Consider the following 26,993-nt stretch of genomic DNA (forward strand, 5'->3'; position numbering starts at 1 on the left):
AACAAAACAAACAAACAAAACCCAGATCAGCTTATGTCATCTTCCTGATTAACACTTTGGGAAGTCTCCCTTGACACCAAGAATAAAATGCAAATGCAGCTCCTCCATCTCCTCTGTGTCTTCACACACACTGACCTCCCTCGGTCCATGAATGTCACCACCCCTTGCTAGATTAAGATCAGTTTGTTGTGGGCTCTTTGTGGGTGGATCCTCCTGTCACAAGTGTGTTTTCTTCTCCCCATGTCCATATCCTCCTGGAGAAGGTGCTCCCATCCTCCTTGCCTGGACAAACCCTCCAGTTCCTCTTTCGACACTGATCCTGTTTCACTTCTTGACACTGAGTTTTCTTGTCTGCTTATTGCAGTCTTTCCTAACCAGAAACAGACTTCTTCTGAGAATGGTCCAAGACCCAGGACTTTTTCTGTTGGTTCGGTTTGGTAGTTGTTTGCCTGCTTGAAGACAGAGTCTCATGAATCCGAGGCTGGCCTTGGACTTCTGATTCTCCACCCTCAACTTCCCAAGTGCTGAGATTATAGGCACGCACAGCACACCCACTTTGCTCAGTGCTGGGGATGTTAGACAAGCGCTCTCTCCACTGGCACGCAGGCCTCCCGGCTGCAGGACAGGCCCTCTCCTCACTGGCACACAGGCCTCCCAGCTGCAGGACAGGTCGAATCTCCACTGGCACACATGTGTCCCAACTGCAGGACTTTTACCTTGTCTTGCTCAGCCTTGAGCAGCAAACCTGGCCTGGAGAGAGCATTTGTAGCATTCTTAAAGCATTTGTTGAAAAAATAATAAAATTTTACAAATATTTGTTTCTCTGTGTCCTCATTGTCTGTCTCCCCACAACATGCGAGTTAAAACCTTGTCTCAGTCTATTTGGTTTACCAGTCCCAGGCATGACTCACCCTAAGACCTTTCATTTTCTTTTCTTTTTGGGGGGGCAGTTCGAGACAGGGTTCCTCTGTAGCTTTGATGGCTGTACTGGAACTTGCTCCGTAGACCAGGCTGGCCTCAAACTCCTAGAGGTTCACTGCCTCTGCCTCTGCCTCCCAAATGATGGAATTAAAGGTGTTGGCCACCACCGCCTGACTTCTTTTCTTTATTTTTTAAATAATTTATTGATTTTCTTTTATGTGCATTGGTGTTTTTTCCTTCATGTCTAGGTGAAAGTGCCAGATCCCCTGGAGCTGGAGTTACAGGCAGTTGTGTGCTGCCATGTGGGTGCTGGGAATTGAACCCAGGTCCTCTAGAAGGGCAGTCAATGATCCTAACCCTGAGCCGTCTCTCCAGCCCCCACCCTTTCAGTCTCTGTACTCTGGTGCTTTGACTTCCTGAGTACTTGCTTAGCCTAAAGGCAGTTGGCCCTTCCAGGGTTAACCAATTCCTAAGGACAAAAACCAGCTAACCCAAGAACATGCTTTCCCCAGCCCATCCCCTGCTTTGTGGGGGATCTCTCACTCAGGGTTACCATGCACCCGCCCTACTCACCTCAGGGATGAATACAAGATACAAGAGACGGCCTGCATGCCACAGAGCCTGCTGCAATCTCAGTGGGCAAAGTGCTTGCTGCACAAGCATAAGACCTGAGTTTGGTTCCTCTAAAAGTAGACACAGGGTACCCATCAGTAACCCTAGTCCTGGGAACCCAGAGACACCTGGACCCCAGAGCTCACTGACCAGCCAGCCCAGCTGATCTGTGAGTCCTGAGCTCAGTGAGAGGTAGTGTCTCAAAAACTAACGTGGAGAAGAGAGAAAGATATCTGACTTCAACCTCCGGCATGAATATATACACACAAGCAAGCGAAGGAATTAAAAGAAAGCCTGGCATCGTGGGGCATGTCTTTCAGGTAGATCTCTGTGAGTTCCAGCACAGCCAGAGCTACGCAATGAGACCCTGCCTCAAAAAAAAAAAAAAAAAAAAAAAACAACAAAGTACAGGAAGTCTCTTGGCTACACTAACTCCTGCTGGCTGCTGGCTGACCCTTATGCTTCTCCAGGTGGTTCCATCTCCTATTTCTAAAGACCAGTGAGCAATACCTATTTCTTTCTTCTTATAGTCATTTTCTTCTTTTCTTTCTTTTTTTCTGAGACAAGGTTTCTCTGTAAAACAGTCCTGGTTGTTCTGGAACTCATTCCGTAGACCAGGTTGGCCTCAAACTCAACAGAGATAGCGCCTGCCTCTGCCTCCCAAGTGCTGGAATTAATGGCATGTGCCACCACTGCCCTGCCTTATAGTCATTTTCTTGTCTGCCTATGTTTTTTTTTTTCTTTTGGGGTTTTTTCGAGACAGGGTTTCTCTGTGGCTTTGGAGGCTGTCCTGGAACTAGCTCTTGTAGACCAGGCTGGCCTATCTTATAACACTTGATTAAAATAAATTCTGGGGACCCTTGGGAACAGTCTTCAATACATATTTGCTTTGTTTTGTTTTTGAGACAAAAATCACATTTAATCATTTCTTACGTTCGAAGTACTCTTCAATGACATCCTCGGCCACAGACTCTTTGCCATTGTCCTCAACCACTACACAACTGCAGCCAGTCACCTTCTGTGGCTTCCCCTCCCGTTCCCCTAGGTTCTTGTTGTCATCAACCTTGATTGGTGCTCAGCACAGAGTCCCCCCACCAACTTGACACGCATCGATGGGCTCATCACAATTGGATGCAAACACACGAAGGCGGGCTTGGCGCTTGTCTAAGGCGTTGGCAACTTCAAGGACGCCACGTGCTGGCCATCATGGATGAGGGTGGTCTTCAGCACCTCTTGTACAGGAGCACTGGTGTTTATTACACCTCCAGCACCAATGCCTCCCTTGGGTATGGTGGTGGCTGGATTTCAGGTGAAACCAAATCTTTTATTTGGGGGGGGGCAGAGTGGCAGTGAGACAGCATTTCTCTGTGTAGCCCTGGTTGTCCTGAAACTCACTCTGTAGACCAGGACGGCCTTGAACTCAGTGATCCAACTCTGCCTACTGAGTGCTGGGATTAACATCGTGTGCCACCATGCCTGGCCAAATCTTTTTTTTCCCCCCACATAATTCCTTTATTGAATCTTTGGGAATTTCACAGCATGCACCCCAACTCTGCTCACATCCCTGTCCCTCCATATCCTCCCCTCCCCACTGCCATGCCCCCTGGAAAAAAATTTTTAAAAAATCAAAACAAAGTAAGCAAAAAAAAAAAAAGAAGAAAAGAAAAACAAAGCAAAAGAACAAAAACAAAATAATAACAACGAAAAACCTCTTTGATCCTCCATCTTTCCTGAGTCTCCAACACCTCATCATTTGTCCTGGTGACATAGGAGGCCTCAGGGTGTCACAGAGTATACACTTCCGTCTAATCACCTTCACTTTCGAGTGTTCATTACAATGAGTCTCTGGTCTGGTTCAAGGCCTCTGGTCTCTGGTACACCATCATCACTGAATCTCCTCTAGCATATCCCAAGGCCTCCGGGAGTCATGGAGATCCTGACAGTTTCCACAGGACCAGTCCCTTCACCAGTTCAAGCAGGTCCTAGGTAGGGGAGATGCTAGGGTGGGCTAGCCCCAGGCCAAGCTGTGGGCCTGAGTGCTAGTTCAACTGGTCAGTCCAGGCTACCAGGGCTGTGCCCCTCAGACTAGAGGAGGAGCCAGCTCCCCTATGCCCATGCCATCAGGGTCAGCTCTCCTATGCCTGTGGTAAGGGGTGAGACCATCTCTTCGGCAGGAGGTGGGGAGTGGGGAGTGGGAGCAGCTCTCCCATGAGGGTCAGGACCGTCTCTCTTGCGCAGTGTCCACCGAGGGGGCAGGTCCAGTTATCTCAAGGCCAGCAAAGGCCAGGGTCAGCTCAGCAGAGCCCTCTGATTCCATCATGCATGGCTCCCATGGCCCCTTGAGGCAACACAGACATTGACCAAGACCCCAGCTGTAGCAGGATCATAGGCCCAGACATGGCCCGTGGCTGGAGCTTGGACCATATCCTGGCTCCAGGTGGAGGCACAGGCCACTCAGATCAGGATGGCTCTGGTGGCAGCAACAGCCCTGGACACCAACAAGGCTACAGGTTGCAGTCCTGATCCCAGGCTTCCATGTGAATTTTGGTGACAACACAGACCCTAGCTGTGATGTGACCACAGACCCAGACATGGTCCTCAGCAGCAACTGGGTCTGGATGTCACCATTGCCCCTGGTGGCACTTCAGGCCACTCAGATCAGCACAGCCCCAGTGGCAGCATGACCTCCAGTGGCAGCATGACCTCCAGTGGCAGCGTGACCCTCAGACACCAACTTTAGGCATCCGCATGGTCTTCAGTGGTCGAAGGAACCACAGATATCAACACAGACCCTGGCTGCAGTAGGGCCACAAATCCAGACATGGCCTCCAGCTGTGGCCCTGACCCAGGTGTCACCATGGCATCGGATAGCAGTATGTGCCATTATGTGACCCCAAATGCAGCATGATCCCTGGTCACTAACATGGTCCCAGATAGCAAATTAGACTGTGGGCAACCACACAGAAGTCAAATTTTTTGTTTTGTTTCGGTTTTTTTTTTTTTTGAGACAGGGTTTCTCTGTAGCTTTGGAGCCTGTCCTAGAACTTGCTCTGTAGACCAGCCTGGCCTCGAATTGCCTGCCTCTGCCTCCCGAGTGCTGGGATTAATGGTGTGCCCCCTGGGCTGGAGAGATGGCTCAGTTGTTAAAGGCTAGACTCACCCCCCAAAATATAAGAGGCCAATTGCGGCAAGCTCCTGAGCATCCTCTTCTGTGCAGCTCAGGTGGCTGCAGGGGAAAAGCAATAGCTAATTGCTGAATGAACAAATAAACCTATTCAATAGACAGCCACCAGGTGCTATGGGAAACACAGAGCTGGGTCCCTTGATATCCCAGCAATGAGTGTGCCGGGGCGTTCAGAGATAGCAGAAGGAGTAGTGACGGAGGCCCAGAGAAGACCCACTGGGTAAGGTGGCATTAGAGTGAGCCTTGGAGTGAGGGACCCACGGGCGTGGGAGGTGGGGATGGGTGGACTGGGCGGGTTCCAAGTGACCGGCCAACAAGAGCATCTGGAGAAGTGTGAAAAGAGGCATCAGGAGCTGGAGCTGGCAGCTCTCGGCCCTGCTCTCGCCCACACGACGGCCTTGCTTTGTGGCTCACTAAATTGACAAGAGAGATTTCTATCCAAGGATATGCATCAAAATACTATTTCTCTAAAGGCATTCGAGATAGACACCCCCCGTGCGTGTGCATGCGTGTGTGTGTGTGTGTGTGTGTGTGTGTGTGTGTGTACACAAGTGTGTCTGCACCATGACATGTGTGTAGAGATCAGAAGACAACACTAGGGAGTCTGCTCCCTCCAGCCATGTTTTTTGTTTTTTGGTTTGGTTTGGTTTGCTTTTGGTTTTTCAAGACAGGGTTTCTCTGTGGCTTTGGAGGCTGTCCTGGAACTAGCTCTTGTAGTCCAGGCTGGTCTCGAACTCACAAAGATCCGCCTGCCTCTGCCTCCCGAGTGCTGGGACTAAAGGCGTGCGCCACCAACGCTCGGCTTCCTTGGTGTTTTTAAAAGCAAGACCATGAATGTTTCACAGTTCCAGAGTTCTTCAATCCCTGCCTTTTTTGTGCTGGACCTGTGCCTGCCTCTCTAGAGGTATATGTGAAAAAGGCCCAGCCAAGACAGCCCACACAGCTTCCCCTGCCCTCCTGGAATACTTGCTTCTGAAGCTCTGAAGGAACATGGGAGAAGCCAGACTCCCTTGAGATGGCCGTGATGTAAGTAAGCAGTCAGGCTTGGTAACTTGCCAACTACTGTCGGGAACTTTCTCGCCCCATGCACAGACTCGTGTCCCAGCAGACCAGTTCCGAGGCATACTCAGGGACTCCACCCCTCTAGTTCAGGAGATTGGAGCGTAAAGTCTAGGAAAGAGTTTAAGGGACAGTAGGTTATGCTTTCTGGAGACTGCGCTGGTGTGGCATTAGTGGTGGTGGCAAAAGCTACAACCCCACTCACTCACCGAAGACATCCTTGTATCTACTGAGCACCTTCTGTATGCCAGGCACACATGTACTGTATTTGTTTATAACTGTTACCCAGCAACCCCCAGTTCCATGTGAGGAGCCTGAGGCACAGAGTTGTTCGTTCATTGCCTCAAATCACACAGCTAATATATGGCTGAGTAGGGTTTCAAACTCAGACCATTGCCCTCTGTCCAGAATCCTCTGCTACTGGGGTTTCTGAGCAAGAGAAAATAGAATACATGTCAGCCTTGGAGTGATTAAAACTATTTGGGATGTGTGGTGCCTCAAGTTTGGTCCCTATTGCTATGAAAATGAAAAGAAGAAATCTAACACCAAAGCTTGGTTCCTTCAGAGAGAACTTGCTGTGCTCTCTGTGGCACGGGACAGTCATCACAGCTGAGGCAGCCTGGGCTATATAATGAGTTGAAGACCAGCTTGAACTGTAGAGAAGAGCCTGTCTCAAAAACAGAAATAAGAAAAAAGTAATAAGAAGCATCCTGGAAGCAGAGTGTGGGTGTGGTGGGTGAATGAGAATGTTCCTCCTGTAAGCTCACGTATTCAAACTTAGTCCCCACTTGATGAACTGTTCAGGAAGGCTTAGGAGGTGTGGCCTTATTGGAAGAGGCATGGTCACTGGGAGTGAGCTTTGAGGTTTTAAAACCCCATACAAGGCCCAGTGTCTCTCTCTGCCTGCCGCCTGGATCAGGATGTAAACCTCACAGGTACTGCTGCAGTGCCATGCCTGCGTGCTTCCTGCCGTGATGACCATGGACTAACCTCAACAAGCCCCTGATTACATTTTTTCTTTTAGCCAGGCATGGTGGTGACACACACCTTTAATCCCTGCACTTGGGAGACAGAGGCAGGTGGATCTCTGTGAGTTCAAGGCCAGTCTGGTCTAGACAGAGAGTTCCAGGACAGCCAGGGATACATAGAGAAACCTGATGGGGGATGTCCTTCTGTATATATGTCTCTCTTATTGGTTGATGAATAAAACACTGATTGTCCAGTAGCCAGGCAGGCAGGAAGGATAGGCGGGGCTACGAGAGGAAGAAGTGAGGAGAGGGAGGGAAGCTGAGGGAGACGCCATGTAGAGACTGGGAAGATAAGATACATCAGGCGTTCTCTGGTAAGATCAGGCCATGTAGAAATACATAGATTAGTAGTTATGGGATAATAATTAAGGGAGAGCTAGTCAGTAAGCAGCCCTATCCATCGGCTAACAGTTTTAAATAAATGTAAGTCTTTGTGTATTTATTTGGGGCTCATCGGCTGCGGGACTGGACTGGAAAGGAACTCCAGCTACAAAAACCCTGTCTCAAAAAACCAAAATAAAGAAATGAAGTAATAATAATAAATTAATAAATAAACAAAACCAACTATAAGGGAAAAATGAAAAATATTTTCATCCGCAGACAACACTATTTTACCCAGAAATTATGCTAAGAAATACACAAGGCACTAGAATGATTATGTGGGTTTTGCTAGGTTTTAAGACACATAGTAGCGGGGCTGGAGAGATTCATTGGTTAAGAGCACTACCCACTCTTCCAGAGGCCCTGACTTCAATTCCTAGCAACCACATGGTGGCTCACAACCACCAATAATGAGACCTGGTGCCCTCTTCTGACCTGAAGACATACACGCAGGTAGAACACTGTAGACATAATAAATAAATAAAATCTTTTAAAAAGATACTAGTGAAGATCCGTGGTAGGGCTGGGTGTCATTTAGTGATTGAGTGTTTGGTCTGTCGTATGCAGGTCCTGGACTCCAATGATGTCAGCTATGTCTGCAACCTTCTCTGCCCTCCAACGGATGTACCCCAGTAGGCCAGTTGCAAGGAAGACCCCAGGTTCTTGCTCCCCATTTAGGAGATCTGAAGTTAGGGAGTACAGGAAGGGTTTGGGGGGGGAAAGGGTCAGTGATGCTCTCTGGAGCATGGAGGGAGATGGGGAGATCACGGGAGGGACAGGACTGTACCACAAAAACAAGAGATCAAAATCAATACAGAGCCAAGTACATTGTGTCCTTGTGGGATGTGAACAAAGCCCTTTGGACTGAACCCACAAGTTGACCAGGATTCTGCAGCCTGACCATCAGGATTTTGACCCTTGAGGTCAGACACCCGAGCTGAAATCCTGCTTTGCTGCTACATGCCTGAATGACACAGGCACATGTTCCCTATGTCCATATTTCACAAGCACATCAAATAAGAGGGCACTCGGAAGAGGGGGAGGGAACTCAGCTCATCAGTGTGTGAGGAACAGTCTCAGAATGCACATGTTCCAGTGCCTAACCATGGAACTAGTTCACAGAAATTGTCTCAAAATTTGCACGTCGTGCGTGGGGGGGGCGCTATGCTCCTGGGGAAAGGGACTAGAGGTTTCTGACGCAGGTGTAAGGAGTAAAGCATTTCTGTGCAGGCCTCCTCCTGGCGTGCAAACTCCTCGGGAGCACAGTCCACATCTGTTTATCTTTACACCCCAGTGGTATAGGCAGTTTTGACACTTCTGCAAAAATAGCCTAGCCTGTGCACACACCTGAGGCACCTGTGACTGCAATAGCAGGACACTGCCACCAGGTGGGTTCTGGGGTCCAACAGAATTACCTACAGGGAACAAAATAGCTCTGTTGAAAGACCCTACTGGTTTCTTGGAAGTTTGGCTTTAGCATCTTCCTGCTCCTTGGCCTTCATTTAGGTTTTGTTAGAGCTGTCAACTTGACATGATCCAGAGTCACCTGGGAGAAAGACATCTGAGCATGCCTGTGGGGAAGGACCACACCTACTGTGGGTGACCTGACGGATAAGGGACCAAGCAGCATGCCTTCATACACTGCCATCTTCTGACCATGCATGTGATGTGACCAATTGCTTGAGGCTCCTGCTGCTTTAACTTCCTGTCTTTATGTTCTATACCATCGACCATGAGCCAAACTAAACTTTCTTCCTTAAGTTGTTTTTGCTAAAGCTGTCATAACACAGGAAAAGAATCTAAGCCATCGAGTCTGAAAATGGGTGTGGCAAATGTTTTGGTGGTCCTCGTGGCCCACCCTCACTACCTCCTTAAACCCCTCCAAGTTGGTCATGAGAACAAAAACTTCTAAGTATAGGTGGGTAAATTATACCTCAGGGAACCTGTGCTGCTGAGAATTCTGTCCTGCTCCTTCAGGATTCCACCCGCTCTGCACTGTGGCTTCTCTTAGGGTCCAGGACTTTTCGTTACAGAGGGTACAGCCGTGACTTTCAGCAGCAGTCCGTGGAACAGCCCCTCCAGCCTTTTCCATTCCCTTCCCACTTTCTGTGTTTCCAAATGTCTCAGACAGAGGGGTGGACCCGTCCAGGGGCCAAACGATACATGTTCCAAGTAATTTTTATTTTAGAATACAAGAGAAGTACAAATGTATTTACAGTTGTACATATACAATCAAATAATATATATCACAGTTTCGTAAATATCATCTTAGATAAACATTTACAAAGTTAAAGTGACCGTTTTCTGGGAGTAGAACACACTTTCTTGAAAACTCTATACATTTTATCCTTTTGTTAATATTATTATAGTTTTGTGTTTTAATTTTACAAACGTCCACGTGTTTGGAGGGAGTGTTGAGTGTTGTGGGGATTCTGGTAAATGACAAGATTTGAGATGACACCAGAGGGCGCCCATGGTCGGAGCAGGGGAAGGCGTGGACAGGGCCTCCGCGGCGGTGTGGGCACGTGGGGACTCACCTCGCCCCCCAACTCCGAATGCCTCGGGGGGCTTTCTGCACAGAGAAGCCAGGCCCGGCTCCATACTGCCCTGTATGGTTCATCTTTGTCTTATGTGGGTGCTTAGTAGGGTGATGGCGAGGGTGCCTCTCCATTCCTAAACTCAAGACAACAGCGCTACCGGAGGTGGGCAGTGGTCTAACTCCCGCGTTCTACATATGGGGAAACTGAGCTCCAAAAGGAACAGGGATTTGCCCAGGGGCTATGGTGAATGCTCCTTGTGTCTCTACCCTCAACTTGCCCAGCACACTTGGAGAGTATTGGCGTCTCGTTCTTCCCTGGGAGCCCGGCGCTGGGGAAAGAAGCCAGAAGGAAAGCAGGGACCAGGACGAGCAGGTATCTCCGGGTCTGTGCTAACCTAACCCTTTCGGCCGGCCGCAATCGCTGTCAACTGTCACCGTCGTTCTCTCCACTCACAGCACATCAAGACAGGATAGGCACTGCCCGCCCCGAGGTCCACCCTGGACCAAGGAGGTGGCTCTCCCTTCCACTCCCAAGTACTAAGCTCTCTTTAGAGATGATCTGTCCCTCTCCTGTCATCCACGAGAGAGATGTTCGCGTGGGGGAGCGGCCCTGCAGGAGGAAGACTCCGGGAAGGAGCTGGGCGTGGGGACCTGCTCCCAAGCAGAGGTCACAGGGCAGCCACACCAGCCGGGTGGCCTGGGCAAAGAGGACGTCGCTCCTTGGCATCTTCCTCTGCGAGGAGGAGGATCAGAAGTGGGTTCCGGGTAGCCGACGCCTCGGCGGTGCGCGACGCTGGGGTCAGGTCCGCCGCAGCGGGGACAGGTGGGCGCGTGCGCGTGGGGCGCGTGCGCGGCGCTCACAGCACCATAGCCGGCAGGTGATGCGCCGCGGCAGCTGCAGCGGCGGCGGCGGCGGCGAGCGCAGGCGCGTGCGCGTGGGGCGCGGGCAGTGCGGGCGAGTGAGCCTGCAGCGCGGCGCTGGGCGGCCGGTGGCGCGCGCTCTTCTGGTGCGCACGCAGGCCGGCCAGCTGCGAGTAGGCGCTCTGGCACACCTGGCACTTGTAGGGGCGCTCGCCCGTGTGTAGACGCACGTGGTTGCGCAGCGTGGACGACTGACTGAAGCGGCGGTTGCAGAAGCGGCACACGAAAGGCTTGTCCAGCGTGTGGATGCGCATGTGCGAGCGCAGGTTGCTGCGCGAGTTGAAGCCACGGTGGCAGATGACGCAGCGCATGCGGCCCGCGGTGCCGGTCGCCGAGTCCGTAGGGTGGAAGTCCTCTGGCCCAGCGGGCAGAACGCGGGACCCACGGCGGCGTGGGCGGGAGGGAAAGAGAGCAATCCGGTTAGCACCCACGCCGGCTGCGCCCGGTCCCCCGTGTACTCACTCCCATATGGTCCCGAGGGCGCCACGGGCCACGACTTTTGTCTAATGGCAGCTAGACTGCAGCAGTACTCAACCTGCGAGGACTAGGCGACAAGGCCCCAGGAAACGTTAGCTTTCTCATCTGAAAATGGGAGGCTGTCCGAGGAGGCAGAGGCAGGCGGATCTCTGAGTTCCAGACTAGCTACGACTACATAGAGAGACCCTGCCTCACAAAGCAAAAGGCAGGACCGCATCGGGTGGGGTGGCAGGAGCCTGGGCTAAGCGCATTCATTTGCGGCAAGCCTGAGGACCCGAACTGGATTTTCCTGGACCCACATGGTAAAGAAGAGAACCGACTCCCATTAGTGTCCTCCACATGCGCGCAGTGGCATGCGTGCCCAGATGCACACAAAATATGTAAAGTAAAAAATAAAATAAAGTTTTTTTAAGGTCTTGTAGAACCACTAGGGGCTGGTGGGATTTTTGCAGGTTCATCAAAAAAACTGGAGTCACTGGAAATTTTTTTTCTATGCTTAGTTCGAATGTGAGAAATGACTAGGTCCTAATAAGCCACAAATAAAGGATAGCAACTATGGCGACCCTCATCTATTCGCTTCACAAATATTCACTGACTTCTCAGTGTACCTGGGAACTACTGTTTGCCTATCTTCTCATCCCAAACAGAGGCAACAGGGACATTCAGGGAAAGCAGGCCTCTGTAAACACTAGGCCACGAACCTTGGGCTGCTCCTTTTTTTTTCCCTCATATTTTGAGACAGGGTTTCCCTGTGTAGCCCTGGCTGTCCTGGAACTAGCTCTGTAGACCAGGCTGGCCTCAAACTCAGATATCTACCTGTCTCTGGCTCCAGAGTGCATGTGTACCACCATGCCCAGTTTCCTTCTCTTATAAACAAACAAACAATAAGTAATAGGGCATAATGATACACTCCTTTAATCCCAACATTGGAGGTGGAGGCAGGAGAGTCAGAAGCTCAAGGTCATCCTTAGCTACACAATGAGTTTGGAGACCAGCCTGGGACACACAGCACACACTCCTTTAAATGAAAAAAATGTCAGGAGAGTTTTTAAGTTCCGGGAAGGTGATGCTCATCAAAGGTTTCGTTCCAAAGTGGAGGGTCCAGGTTCTCAGTACCAAGAAGGACATGGGTGTTGAGCCGGTGGCTTCTACCGTGATAAGCCACATCTCAAGACACACAGGCTCAATCTGCCTACACAAACTGTGTAGCTTCTTGATGCCGGATCCCACTCCAGGACCGGGACAGAGCTAACAGGGGACACAGAGATGCCTTTGCCATTTCTTTACAGATGAGTAAGCTGAGTCACAAAGCCAGTCTCGACACCACACAGCAAGCTGGGGGTCAGTATGTGTTCCTGCTGTCCTGCCCAGCTCTCCAACCACACCCCATCGCCTTTCGGGGGTTTCCCCCATCCAACTTCTGACAACCAATCTGGTCCAGGAAGCAAGCCTGCCTTTCCTGTGCTCAGCCTGTACTGGCTGCTCTGGAGGAAGTGGCCTTATTTTACCAGTTAGGTCCCATGTACAGAATGCTCCTGAAGGTTGGAGCAGGGTCCTCAGAGGCCAGGAGGCCTCCAGTCCCACAGCTTGCCCTCCTTGGATCATTGTCACCATGACCCATGGGGAATACCTACCATGCTTGTTTTTCTTCTGCTCCTCCTCCAGTCCTGGCACGCCAGGGATGCCCAGGAAGGTGTTGTGGGAATTCCCATACCACACCAGCAGCTCCTGGTCCGGAGGGATCATCTGTAAGGAGAGAGGCAGAAGGAGGTCAGGGAGGTGGGCGCTGCCAGCAGGAGGTAGGGGGTCTCTGCACACCCAACCCTGAGAGGCTATCCCACTGAGCTATCCCAGATACACTGTGTAGACACTGAAGGCCCCAGGGCATTGTCCCCTCTGCTCCCCTCTCTTTGCCCAGGTCATCATGTCATTTCTGTCCCACCTTCACCACACAAAGGTATCCAAACCGATACAAAAAAGAACTCAGGAGCTGAGGTAGTAGCTACGTTGCTAGCGTGCTTGCTTAACATACACAAAGGCCTGGGATAGATGGACAGCTCTGCATAAACCAGTCCTGAAAGTCACTGGCATCCCAGCACCGAGGTGGACGCAGGACCATCAGAAGCTCAAGGTCATCCTTGGTCATGTAGACAGTTTGAGACCAATCAGTAACCCATGAGACTCCGTCTCCAAAAGAAGAGGGGAAAGCCTCACAAGCAGAAGTAACATGAAAGCCTAGAACTTTGTTTTTCTTTTTCTTTTTTCTTTTTATCCAGGGGAATTAGAGTCAGCCATCCCTCAGGGTCATAGGGCTAAGCCAGATGTTTCTAAGGAGTGTGGGTTGTGGTGGCCTACGGCTACACCCTGCCTGATAATGTTCTGGAAACAGCTCTTACCCCAAGCCGCACAGGCAGCATGGAGTCACACATGCTACTCTTCCCAGCACAGGGTTCTCTGCAGGACTCCATGCACATGGCAGGTGCTAAAAAAGAAACCTTTGGATTGACAAACACCTACACCTCTGGAAACACCAAGACAGCCTTAAACAAAATGTTTCTCGGTGTCCTAAGCCCATCATCAAGAAACCCAGAGCAGCTGGATGGTGGTGGAGCACACCTTTAGTACCGACACTTTGGAGGCAGAGGCAGGCAGATCTCTTTGAGTTTGAGGCCAGCCTGGTCTACAGAGTGAGCTCCAGGACAGCCAGGGCTACAGAGAGAAACCCTGTCTCGAAAAACAAAACAACTAAAAAGAAAAGAAGAAAGAAAGAAACCCAGAGCTGGATCTCCAGCCAGGCTTGGCTGAGAGAGTGATGATGGCTACTGACCAAGAGAGTGTGTGGTGACCATCCAAGGAGCTGGAAATGCTGCTCTCTGGACCCCAGCAAAGAAGGACAAACAGGACAGACAGCTCATCTCTCTCCTGAGGCCCACCTGGCCTCCCTAACACTAGCCACAACTTTTGGAGGTCACTGTGTGAGGTGCCCAGAGAAACTCAGACAGCACCTAACAACGGCTTTGTCCTTCTGGAGTTCTCTTTCAGCAGAGGCACAGGAGATCACATGGGGACTGGGGGTGGGAGGGATAGTTCAGTGAGGAAATATTTGCCTTGTAAGATCATGAGGTTGAGCGCCAGGCGTACCTGAAAAAGTTAGGCTTGGTGTACACTTGTAATCCCAGTGCTGGGGAGGTAGAGATAGACAGATTCCTGGAGTTCACTGACCAGTCAGTCTAAGCCAGTGAGAGCTCTTGTCTCAAAAAAACAAGTTTTCTGAGCAACAACTCCTGGTTGATGTCTGGTCTCCACACACTCATATTCACATACAACACAAGCATATGCACACATACAACATAAACATACACACAAAAACACAAGCATATACACATACACAACAGAAGCATACATACACATATACAACACAAGCATATACACACATGCACACACAAAGAAATCATGTGGGATTCCACCCATAAGTGTCTGGAGTCACCCCAGAGTAGTGGTCAAGGAGAATCTCTCCCCTTTCACGTGAGCCTGAGAGCCTCAGGTCCATCTTCCTTGGAGAGAGCCCAGAAGACCCCCCAGACCATCCTCTAGTCTCCAAAAGGAGAGAGGATAGAAGGGCAGGAAGCTGCATGTGTCTTGGCTGCTGTTTCCCTACTGAGATTCAGCCTAGTGTCACCATGTCCTGTCACACCAACTCATAGCCACTGTCATCACGACGGCTGAGCGTGCATGTGGTCAGTTCCAGTGGGGAGGTTAAATATGGAAGACAAGGACGATCCCTCCTAAACACTAGCAAGATGACACGGCATCTCAAAGACAGCAGGCAGCTTAGAATCTGGCACTAGTCCTGAAGTCCTTCAGGCTCTCCTTCCTGATCATGGGCAGCATCCAAGAGGCCACAGGGCCAGAGCTGGTGGCCTCTCCATACAGAAGAGAAGAAAGGTCTGTGAAGCTCTCAAAGATGTAGATGATGGAATTCAAGTATTTCAGATATTGATTGAGGGGTACTGGTTTTTTAAGATATAGATTGAGAAAGAGGCTACTGTACAAGACGGATCTCATGACACCAGGTCCCCGTGTGACCTTAGGCAGTCTCTAAGCATGTCCCTTGAAGGCAGCCTCTCGGCCACCTGCACACCTGCACACACCTTGTAAGAGATGGGCTACAGAGGGCCCTGCTGAGCCCTGGAGTCTGGGATGTTGGGACCACTCAGGCTCTGTACCTGCCAAGCAAGTCATCATGTCACTCAGCCTCAGTTCTTCCAATTGTAGAACAGAACAGTCTCTATTTTACCGGCTTCCTGATAGTTGTTGAGAAACAGGACCACAAGCACAAAGCTCTCTCAACCATGAAACTGTGGAATTGCTGCTGACTGTTTTCCTCCCTTGCCAAATCCCTGGAGGAACTGGCAGTGATCTGGGCACCCCGAGTCACTGCAGTAAAGCCCAGGGCTGCTGGCAGGGTGGAGGTCCCCCTCTGCTAAGCACAGGCTCGGGGCTGGGGGCACGCCTCAGAGCCTGGAGTGCTTGTATGGGGTGTGAGAGGCTCTGGGTTTGGACCTCAGCTCCACTCACCACTCACATCTGTAATCCCAGCACTGAGGAGGCAGAGGCAGGAGGACCAGAAGGTCAAGGTCATCTTTACCTAAATAGTGAATGGCCAGTCTTAAAACCAGCATGGGCTACAAGAGATTGTCTGACTCAAAAATAAATAAGTAGGGCTGGAATGGTGACTCAGCAATTAAAAGCACTGGCTGCTCTTCCAGAGGACCTGGGTTCAGATCCCAGCACTTACATGGTAGTGGCACACAACCATTAGTGACTCCAGTTTAGGGAATCTGACAGCCTCTTCTGGCTTCTGAGGACTACAAGCACACACGTGGTACACATACATGCTTGCATGCATAATACGCATATTAACAAAATAAACATTTTAAAATTTAATAAATACTAATATTTTTTATTCAGGTTAAACAAATCAAACTTCATGGGAATAAAGGTCTAGCTGTGCCACAGAGTAAATAATGGAAAATTTCTCTCTCCTGCCTTGATGTCCAGCTGTTCCTATGCTTCTTTGGATGTGTTTCTCCAAAAACAAGTCATTTTGAGCCTTTGGGGAAAAAATGCTGATTTAGGCTTAAAAAGAGCAACATGAAGAGACAGTGTGACTTCTGGTTTTACAAGATCTACTTTTAAAATGAGCATATGGGGGCTGGAGAGATGACTCAGCAATTAAGAGCACTGATTGCTCTTCCAGAGGACTGGGGTTCAATTTCTAGCACCCACATGGCAGCTCATGACTGTCTGTAACTCCGGTTCCAGGAGACCTGGCACCCTCACACAGACATACATTGCAGGCAAAACACCAATGCACATAAAATAAAAATATATAAATAGTTTTTTTTAAAAAGCCCGTATTAGCTGGGCATGGTGACGTGTGCCTTTAATCACAGCACTCCAGAGGCAGAGGCAGGTGAATCTCTGTGAGTTTGAGACCAGCCTGATCTACAGAGCTAGTTCCATAACAGCCAGGGCTATAGAGAGAAACCCTGTCTCAAAAAAAAAATGAGCATGTATCACTTCTAAACATACATAACAGCGACAACAATCGTAAGATTTTTCAGGAAACAAAAGCCTACTAAATAGAATGTACTGGAACTGGTAATAAAACATCCCGACAGCTAGAGGCTACGAGCAGTAGGAGAGACCCTTGTCCTCTTCACAGAGAAACAGGACTGAGAGTTGCTTTGACCTTCATAGCCTGGAATCCCCTTCCTCTGGTCTCCACTTACCAAATACTAAAATGAATTTTATTCACCTTGGAAAGTAAAGCTCGTGGACATAAAATAATAACTGTGCCGTGGGGTAAGTAACGGGGGGGGGGGGGAGGGCTACTCTCTCTCCTGCTCTGGATGTCCAGCTGCGGCTGCTGCCCTCTGGGTGTGTCTGGCATCCAGCAAAAGCCTGCATTGGAGCCCAGGATACCCCAGGACTTGCCTCCTCTTGTCTGAGACCCTGGAAGTACTGTGTAGAGTCCACCCCAGCGCACTGCACAGACACAGTCCCCTGGAGGCCCTTCGCAAGCATTGTTCCTACTGAATTCACCTGGTCCAGGCTGGAAGGACTGGGAGCCAGAATCAGCTGGTCATTCATGTTTCTGGTCTGGGACATGCCACAGAGCAAGCAATCCCCAAAGGGACTGATCCCCATTTCATAAAATCCACTCTGCCAAGCCCAGGGAAGCAGCATTACCTGGTTCCCGCCGCCAAGCCTCGTGACCTCTCTCGTCTAGTGCTTAATGTTCGTTCTTCGCTCGTTCCTTAACTCTAGTCCTGCCCCATTTCAGTGACAGGAGGGCAATGACAGGCTTTCAGGTTTGCTTTCCTAATACAAATTCATGACACCCCATTGAACACGCTCCTGGGAGGCTCTGACACCTGCCCTTTCCCGGAGTGACACAGAAGCATCTCTGTGTCATCTGGATGATCATCAGTTTCCATTGTGCACAGATGTCCTGACACACCAATTAATAGAGTCCCAACAAGAAGATGCTGGCCGGGGAGGCCACACAGCACAGCCATCCATACTCTGGCTCTGCAGCAGATGGGGCTGGGGTCCAAGTCACAGCTCCAGAGTCTCCCCAAGCTTGGACCTTCATTTCTTCATCATTAAAATGGGGACAGGGGCTATGATGAGGTCAAGCAATAGAGGACCTACTCAGTGTGTATAAGGCCCTGGGGAACCGTGGGGAAAAAGTAAGTAAGCCGTGGGTTGAGTCCCCACTACAAAAGCAAAACAGTTGCAAAGGCCCTTTGAAAACATTGTCAATATAGTGTCGGCACATGAGACATGCTCTGGGTAGCATTAATGTCGATGATCACTAATGACGGTAATCCTCAGAGCCGCTACGGAGCAAGGTCAAAAGGAAAATTGCGCTTATCCTCCAAGTTGAGGAAAGAGATGAGGATCTAGGAAAAGTAGAAGGCTCAGCTGCCCCGAGACAAGAAGAAACAAGAAAGCCCACATTTCAGGGCAACTATTTGCCAATACAATACAATGAAGCAGAAACAGGACTGACTGGAGATTTTCTTCCCATTGTAAAACACCCAGAGAGTAATGTTTAGTTAGTGTGATAACAGATTCCTCAAGCCTTCACTTGTGATGGTCTCTTGAGCAAATCTCTTGATTCCTCGGTGAGCTAGTTTTGCTTTCCTGGAAGAGGTGGGCCCCTGTGGATATCCCATCACCCAGAGAAAGATTTATTTGTTTAATATTTAGTATATCCTTGCTTTCTGCTGGGTAGCTTTTAGAAATGCCGTTTGAAGCACCTAAGGCAGGACTGAGTAACTGTCCAGGCAGAAGCAAAGCCAGAATACTGCAAGTCCCCAGCCCCCATCACCCCAACCTGGAATGCAGAATTTGGGGCAGTACTCTAGTGCTGGCCTGAGTTCCCAAACCCAGTGATCTCTGTCTCCACTTAGTGACCCGTGACTTTGTATTTGTGGAATGGTCTAGAGCAGCAATAGTGTATTCTTCCTACTGAAGAGAGGCATTGCCCCTTGCGTTTTGGCGAGTAATGGGTTACTGTCATGAGCTATAAATAGTGCTTGTGAGTGGCAGGAAGAGCAAGTGAACAGATCGTGGCAAAGGTCCCTCTCTTTGGCTAACAGCTCCTTCTGCACACAGAACAAACAGCTGATGATTCAAGACTACCCAGGAGCCGCCTGGGTGAGCAGAAATATGTCTGGTCACACCCAGATACTCAAGTGGAATTCTGACACTGTTATAAAATGATTTGAGAGAATTGCTGCTATGAAAAAACGTGTCCAACTTTACTTATGAAAAGTAATTTGGGGCTAGGTATAGTGGCGAATGAATGTCTTTGATCCTAGCACTCGGGAGGCCGAGTCAGGTGGATCTCTGTGAATCTGAGACCAGCCTGGTCTACAAAGTGAATTCCAGAACAGCTTGGGCTACATAGTGAGACCCTATCTTAAATTTTAAAAAACAAAATTTTTGGTTTTGTTTTTTGTTTTTTTCAAGACAGGGTTTCTCTGTGTAGCCCTGGCTGTCTTGGAACTTGCTCTGTAAAGCACACTGGCCTCAAACTCAGAACTGCCTGCCTCTGCCTCCCAAGTGCTGGGATTAAAGACATGTTCCCCTAGCACACTGCAAAATATCAAAAAAATTAAACAAAAGAAAGACAAGTAATTTGGAAATGTTTTGTATTACCTTGTGCCTCACGTAAAGAGCCCCTTCTTAGCAGGATGGTTCACGCTAAACACTATGATACCATGTGAGAAGCACATGTATGATAGATTCATCATATGTGTGATAATGTGTGTGCTATATAGATGTGTGTGTATAGCCCATTCTTTCATGAACTTAAATTTCTGGAAACATAAATGAACTTTTTCTCCTAATCATACAAATTCCAATCCCTCCCTAGAAATTTCCTTACCCTCTTTGTCCCCTGAATTCATACTTCTGGATAAATGTCATTCACATGTCCTGATCTGACTTCAACAGTCTGATCTGATGTGTCTAGTATGATGGGACTCAGGCCACCTGTCTGCCCCAGCCGGTAGCCTTAGTATCAACATGACATAGGCATTCTTGGCCAGTCTCCTGTGTCTGTGTCCATGTGTGTGTCTGTGTGAATCTGTGTATGTATGAGCGTGTGTGTGTGTGTGTGTGTGTGTGTGTGTGTGTACAGGTATGTGTGTGTGCATGTGTGTTTGTGTATATATGTCTGTGCATGTGTGTCTCTGGGAGTGTGCACGTAATATGTGTGTGTATGTGGGTGTGGAGGTGTGTATCTGTGTGTGTGTAAGAAAGACAGAGGGGTGAGAACTCATGGGGATGTACTTAACTATGGGAGCATTCAGCTGCTACAAAAACCAGTTCCAGGAGTGGGCAATCCAGTTGAATGGTCACAGGAGTCATGCTGGTCCTGCCTGAGCTACCTCTGTTACTACACTGACACTCCTCAGCCCTGCTAGCATGTCTGAACGCCAGTGGCAGAGCTGCCTGGCTTTCCTTACTCTCTACTCCCTGGTCTTCCCTGAGCTAACATTCTGCTGTGACCCAGGCCCTGGCCATGCAAGGCCTAGGCAAAGGCTATTCTGTCACCACCCCTGTCAAACTCCCAAGGGTCTGGTCATTCTGGAACAAGTCCAAGACTCAAGTCCAAGAACCTAGCAGGCCTGAGCATGCAGAAGAGTCTTGAGTTCAGGCTCAGAGTCTTTGCCAGTAAATGGAGTGTGGCTAGAAAGGAAGTTGTTCCCTAACCAAGCCCCTGACTCTTGCCCCACCAAAGGACTTTGAAAGCAAGTTAGCAAAAGTTCAAGATGTAGAAAAATGTGGTGGGACAGCTCTGCCCCCCCCCGCAACTTCCCACACCCAGGGCAAAAAGACACAAGGAAGCTGCACGCCAAGAGACCCTGTTCAAAGAACCCTGCTGATGTGCACGGCCTCGGCGGCTGCTGCTCCCTCCCTCATCACCTTCCCTGGTGCCTTCAGCTTTTCTGTTTCTGCCAGGTGTCTTCTACCTTCAGGAGTGTCCCCTTCCTCTTCCCAGAACCTGGTCCACTTTAGAAGACTCCCACACATCATACCCCCCCCCCCGCAGGCTTTCCTCAGTAACACGTGTGTGTGTGTGTGTGTGTGTGTGTGTGTGTGTGTGGTTTCAAAACTCTAGGCCACCAAGCAATGACAAGGTTTCCGTGTCCATAAACTGTGGATAAACGCAAGATCCTCTTGTGTGTGGTTCAGCATGTGAACTATTGCTGAGACAAAGCCCAGAGCCATCCACAACTACATACACCCCATGTATTATGTAGAATGTAAAATGTAGAATGAGGGATGACACACAGTTAACCCTCCACGGACATACAGCCTTTATCATCGAACCTAAGCACCAGCCTGCTTCTACTTGGTGTCTTGCTTTCTGCACTATTGTACCTTTTGAACCTCTGCACACGCTCCTCTATGTTCGATTTATTCACCACGTCATCCAGTTGCAAGCTCCATCTTCTCCTGGCTATATCAGCAAGCTTTCCATGCAGGACATATTCCTGTCAATCACGGCACATAAGCCTCAGCCCTACACCCAGGCAGAGCCAGCTGGGCCAGCACCAATGTCCTTCTGTCTTCCTTGGTCACAGAACACAGCTGCTTTTGCACAATCCTCACCATGACATGTCTCCATCTGTCCCTACGTAACAGTATATGTGCATACCTCTATAGCCTTGTAGAAGATGCTGGTGCCAATCTGTACCACTTCCAGGTTCTGCTCCTGCTCATTCCGGGCACACTTGATATAGGTCATCCAGCTTCGGTGGTCTTCCTGGCTGGCATCGATGAAGTAGCGTACCGTGCCATCCTCATTGAATACCTAGGCACAAGTGGAGCAGTGATGGGTTGAGGCAGGGCTGTGCTCATCCGTAGACATTCTCTTTTCTCCCAACAGCTCCAGGAAGTGACTAAAGCTATTGTCAGCTATGCCTTCCAATCCAAGGAAGGTTAGGGAGCACTGTGACTTATCTGAGGCAAGGGGCAAAGGAATCAGTTTTCAGGGCTCTATGCGCTTACTATTACCAGGCTCTTCCGCCCCCAGAAGAAAAATGTCTCCAAGAAATCACTAAGCACGTAGCATGCTCTTCCTGCTGCCTGACCTTGGGATGCAGAGGTTTGCTGCAGAATCTCAGAAAGGGGCACAAGAGTCTGGGGTGCAAATCTAGCTCACTGGGGTCTCTTGGTCTGGCCTAAGCCCGTATGTGAGGCTAGCTGCTAATGGTCCTCAGAGCTCAAACCACACCCTAACTTCCTGACTGGGAAGCAGCTGGAAGACACACACCAGGCCCAGGTGTCCAGGGTGGAGAGAGAGCAAGATCTGGGTTCATCTCTCTGTCCCTCCAGTTCCTCGGAACAGCTGTACAGTGTCACACTGAGCTTCTGCCAGGTGGGGCTGCTAGGATGGCAGCAGGGGACACAATGAGGTTGAGAAGTAGGTGTACCATCTGGCTTCTGGGGGTGTGCAGGTCTGTGGGGGAAGAGTGCTGGAGGAGGACTACTGCTGGGCCGGCTTTGTCCTAGGGGGACCCTCCCTGGCGGCTGACATTGTTGGAGGTGGGTAGAGTCCTAAGGCCAGAGATGGAAGTCTTTCAGACACTCATTTCCCTCTGCAAAAAGAGTAGAATGGCCCGCAGGGCTGAGGAGATGAGCTCACAGTTTGCAGGCTGGGGAATGTGACTGCTGACTCAACACCCAGTCAGTCATGGTTATTTTGGATGCCAACAGGCCTGGAACTCGGAAAGCTGTTCTCAAGAAACACCCACTTTCCACTATCCTCCATTCCAGCCTCCCTTCACCATAGGCCAGCCCCAGAGACCCCACCCTTGCTGCCTCTAAGGCCAGGGAAGGAATGTGGGTAGCTTGGAGAAGTCCAGGCTCTGCACCAGACCCCCCTGGATCTCAGCACTGCCTGCACAGGTGAAGGATGGCTTTGCCTGGGAAGCCTGGAATCAAGAAGGGTTAGATTTTCCCCCAAGGCAATCAGAAAGAACCACGGCAGAGAAAGCTGCAAGACAGGAGCATGGTGCCCCGGAGAGTGTTCAAAGGGACAGCGTTCATCGCTCAAAGCTGGAGCTCTGGCACCAGTGGATACAAGCCCTAGGGAGCCAGCCCATCTGTCCACCCGAATCCTTCTCCAAGGCTCGAGCCTACCTCCCACATCAGGTTGTTGTTCTTGCAGATATCCACGTGCTCTGGGGCGATGACACGGCCAGTGAAGGGACCCATCTCCGTGCCTGCCTTGATCCACGTCTTGGAGAAGATGCCAAGGCCCTCGCCCGGGATTGAACTCTGAGCGATGATCACTTCCACCGGCAGCACCAGGCTGGACAGCTTCTGCACCTCTGTGCGGGGGTGGGGGTGATGGGGGTGGTTAGAAGAACCCGGTCATGTATGCACAGAGAAGGCCCTACCCTTCTCATCCAGGACGCACTCTCCTTGCTCAGCCCACAAGCTGAGCCCATCACGGTGAAACTCTCCAGTGGTGCGCTAAGGGCGGGTGAGCAGAGGTTCAACCTTATTTTGCAACCCAAGACCTTCTGTGCCTTTTAAAAGCAAGCGGTGCATCGTGGTTCATTTGTTTTTCTTTGGGGCGGAGAGTTTCTAGAGAGGATCGAACCCAAAGCTTTGCGCTTGAAGCGCTCTGCCCCGAGCTGTATCATCAGCCCTTGGGGCTTTCTACAATTCTCCAAACATCCACAAACCTTCACCGCCTTCCATCGCGGAAAAGCTTAAGAACAAGTGAAACCGCGTTGTGTTTACAGACAGGGAAACTGAGGCCGGGCGAAGAGGTAACGTCCAACCCGGGTCTCTTCAGCCAGCCTTGTTCCTGGCTCTTGAGCTGGTGACTCTGGGCTCACTGCGTGTCTCCGGTACGCGGTCAGCACTGGGGACAGATCCCCAGCTTGGAAGGTAGCACCCGCGCAAAAGAAACACTTGCTTCTGCAAACTGAGTTCTCCCCTGGCAAGCCAGTGTCTCTCTCTCTCTGCTTCCAGGCTCTAGAGTGCCAGGGAAGGCGGCACCAAGATCAGGCGAGCTCTGAAATCACCTTAATGGACGAGGAAGAGCCAGTGGTCCCTAGTCCCCAGAGGATCCCCGGTGGGGCCTCTGCGGCAGGGGTGGGAGCGGCGAGGCGCACAGGGGCGGCCTCCATGTCTTACAAGGTTCCCCTCTAAGCTACCTGGGAAAATACCCAGCGAGCCGGCCAGCTGAAAGGGGGGGTTAAACGGTGTCCATTGCGGAGCGGCCGGCAATTTGTCACGCTGTTAAAGTGATCGCATTCATTCGGCTCCATTCGAAAGAAATTGCTAATTCTAAATTCATTAGCCCTGGAAGAAAGCTGTAGCAGTAAATTGTATCTCAATGCGGAGGGGACTTGTTTAAAAGGGGCCGAGGAATTCTCCTTACAAAAAGGGAGGATTAGATGGTTGACATAGCGTGAATGGAAGTGGAATTAGTCTTCACGGTAAATTAAGAGAGGAACAGCAACCTTAAAGGGGAAGAGAGGGCGACGCTCAGAGACGCCAGCGCTGGGGAAAGATATTGTTTGCGGGGTGACGAATGAGGAATAAGAACTTGAGACATCTTAAAGAAAAGGAACTTTCCTCGCTCTCTTTCTCTCCCTCGCTCTCTCCGGCTTTTTCTCTCCGGCCTCCCCGCCCTCCGCCCCTTCCCTGGCCCCGGCTGTCTTTTAAAGTTTTTGGTTTAAGTGGGAACTTTCGCGGGTCAAGCCCAAGTTAACCAAATGAATTTAAAACCCGTTCTTTTTGAGTCAACTGCTATTACACGCCCAGTAAGGCTTTCAATGCCAGGAAACCTCGAGCTCCTGGCTGGAGGGTGGGGTGGGGAGAGAAGACACAGAGGAGCCTGGCTGTAGGTCGTCTGGGTCGCTGGGATTTGGTTCTAGGGCGCCCTGCGTTCCTAGCTGCCTCCGCTCTGCTTCGGTGTGGCTGTTGCAGGCCGGATTTGACTCAGAAAAACTGAGGTGCGCAGTTGGGGGAGCGGGGGCATCCAGGTTGAGGGCTGAAGCCCCAGGCCCAGTGTTCCCTGTCTGGTCACCGCGCCGCTGCTAGCCTGGGAATGAGGGGTAGTCAGGAAGAGCGAAGGAGAACAGCCCCGACGGCGCTGCGCGACTCACCTCCGGAGAAGGACTGCGCCAGGACTTCGGCGGTGAAGGCGGTCTTTGGGCTGGCGTGGTGGCTCTTGTCCTCCAGCAGCTGTTCGCCTAACACATTGCGCCATCGGCCGTACAAGAAACTGTGCAGAATGTCGGAGGTGATGACCTCCGCCAGCGCCAGCCCTGGAGCCTTCAGCCCTGTTTTGAGCACCAGGGCCTCAGCTGGGAGCACGGAGCCCATCATGGGCGGCCAGGGGCTCGCCGGCGCTGCAGAAGGACGGCTGGGTAGACTTCGGAGAGGTGGGCAGTGAAGAGGGAGAACAGGAGAGAGACGACAGGAGTGCGACACAACACGAGGGAGGGGAAGGAAGAGAAGGATGAACTGGGGAGTGAGTGGCAAGGGGGCGGCGGGGAGGAAAGCGGGAGACACACGAAACCTGCGGAGATGTTAGAGGTGGCACAGAGGGCTGGAAATCGCGGGTGGAGACAGGGGCGGGTACCAGGAGGGGTGCGGGATGGGTAGGAGGCAGGTGGCTGCAGAAAAACACCGACCCAGGGCTCTCGATTGCCCACTCGCCTCCTGTACATCCAGCCAGTACCGTCCTCCCCTTGGCAAAATCTCAGCTCCTTTATAGGAGCCGCAGTGACCCTCCTAATTGGTTATTAATGACCCCCTGACGTCGAAGGACAGACTTCCACCCGGCCAGGCTCCAAGGAGCCTTCACCGACAGCGCGAGGGGCGGGGGCAGCGCGGACCGCTCAGAATAGTCCCCCTCTGCTCCTCCCTCCCCTCCGATCCTTCCTCCTCCCCCTCCTCCTCTCCCCGTGGGAAGCTCCAGGCAGGGAGGGAGTCTCAGCCCGCGGCCGGGAGAGGAGGGGTTGGAGTAGGGGCTGCGAGGCTCGCCCATACTCTAGGGGCTAGACTGAGCAAGAGGGGACACATGACTGCGAGCCCCGAGTGCCCCCGCGCCCACCTGTCCCAGGCAAGATCCGCGGTCACTACGGGTCCCGGCTAGGGCTTCACCTTCCTAGCACTGAACTGCAGGCAGTGTGCTGCTCCCTTGACCAAGCCCAGTACTGCCGGGTTCCCATCTCCCCCCTCGCCCCCACCTCCGGACCCTGCTCTCTTAGAGGCTTCACGCCCTAAACTGCCACAGCAACCAGGAGCCGGTGACTCCTGCTCGAGTGATGCAGATCTCATACGCCGGCAGAGCTATCCCCATGCCGGGCCGGTTTCGATTCATTCGATTCAAACGGGGTTCCCCAACTGCTCTGCGAGCAGAGGAGCAGAGCGCAGCCAGCACGGAGGGCTGCTGAGGCAGAACCACCGGCTTCGACGTCGGGGCTGGAGCCCACACAGGAAGGCTCCCAGCCTTAGGAGAACTAAGTTGGGGTGGGGATAGTGAAGGGCTGACCCGCTTCCACGATTGCCCTCAGATACTCGTATCTGTGAGATACCCTGGACCAGTGTAAGATGGGAATTGCAGGGACCCAAACCCAATGCAGGCAGCCTGGGCGAAAACCCATCTGCTGGACTTTCGAATTGCTCCGGGATCTGCATCCTAGGAAATCGTCAGGCATTCCTCTTTCCCTAATGGGAAAATTCGTCTCCTAATGATCATTCTTTCTTTCCTGGCTCCTTTCTCTTCCCCCTCCTTCCCTCTACCCTCGCCTCAAAAGTATATTCTGTATGGTCTTTCCAAGGCACCTGGGAGCCATCTCCACACCTCTTGCTAAGTCGGGAAGACGACGGCTTCCTGCGTGCATTGAAGCCTCCTGGATAGCCTCAAGATTTCCTCCTCCAGCTCCAGAAAACACCACATTGGGACATCCTCCCCCCCCCCCGACCCCGTGCCGCTGCAATTTCAGATGGCGCTATGGAAAGTTCCGCAGCCTTCAGGCTAGTGTGAGTTCATGTATTAAGTCTCCACTGGATAGCGAAGACTCTTCAGGCCTTTGAAGCCCTGGGACTTGGGCGTGGGTAGTGCTGCAAGCGCAGGACTGGGATTTGAACCTCGGGCGGGATCCTAGTGGCCCCCTTTCCACCCGCAGCTCGCCAGCCCTAAACCTGCCTCGCTCCTGGCAACCGGGGGATCTCAGATCTCTATAACCCCTAGTTGGAGTCAGTGGTCTCTGGCATCCTCAGCCTGGCAGTCGGGAGACTAGAGCACCAAAGC

The 26,993-nt window shown here is 51.2% G+C and overlaps 1 protein-coding gene and 1 pseudogene across 2 annotated transcripts; both read right to left on the reverse strand.

Annotated features, from left to right (window-relative positions):
* Positions 1 to 2,455: 2,455 nt before the first annotated feature.
* Positions 2,456 to 9,786, reverse strand: LOC101841308 (annotated as a pseudogene).
* Positions 9,348 to 25,306, reverse strand: Prdm12 (PR/SET domain 12). Of its 2 annotated transcripts, XM_040745004.1 has the most exons (5): positions 24,838 to 25,306; positions 22,853 to 23,043; positions 21,366 to 21,521; positions 12,757 to 12,868; positions 10,484 to 11,000 (listed from the first exon to the last, which is right to left on the reverse strand). In XM_040745004.1, exons 1-5 carry the CDS (start codon positions 25,058 to 25,060, stop codon positions 10,582 to 10,584), a joined length of 1,101 nt encoding a protein of 366 aa, XP_040600938.1. In that variant the 5' UTR covers positions 25,061 to 25,306; the 3' UTR covers positions 10,484 to 10,581. The 2 variants fall into 2 exon arrangements, with proteins under 2 accessions (XP_040600939.1, XP_040600938.1); XM_040745005.1 differs by lacking the exons at positions 22,853 to 23,043; positions 24,838 to 25,306 and having other exon boundaries at positions 9,348 to 10,998; positions 21,366 to 22,308.
* Between the last annotated feature and the right edge of the window lie 1,687 nt (positions 25,307 to 26,993).

Source organism: Mesocricetus auratus, unplaced genomic scaffold, assembly GCF_017639785.1.
Source record: "Mesocricetus auratus isolate SY011 unplaced genomic scaffold, BCM_Maur_2.0 Super-Scaffold_100004, whole genome shotgun sequence".
Lineage (NCBI taxonomy): Eukaryota > Metazoa > Chordata > Mammalia > Rodentia > Cricetidae > Mesocricetus > Mesocricetus auratus.

What these genes read in the sequence shown, in the direction of transcription:
- Prdm12 (XM_040745004.1), bottom strand. Translation starts at nt 25,060, where the DNA reads ATGATGGGCTCCGTGCTCCCAGCTGAGGCCCTGGTGCTCAAAACAGGG. An exon ending in GGCGCAGTCCTTCTCCGGAG is followed by an intron (nt 23,044 to 24,837) that starts GTGAGTCGCGCA and finishes ACCCCCGCACAG; the next exon opens with AGGTGCAGAAGCTGTCCAGC. An exon ending in GCAGAAGAAAAACAAGCATG is followed by an intron (nt 11,001 to 12,756) that starts GTAGGTATTCCC and finishes CCGCTGGGCCAG; the next exon opens with AGGACTTCCACCCTACGGAC.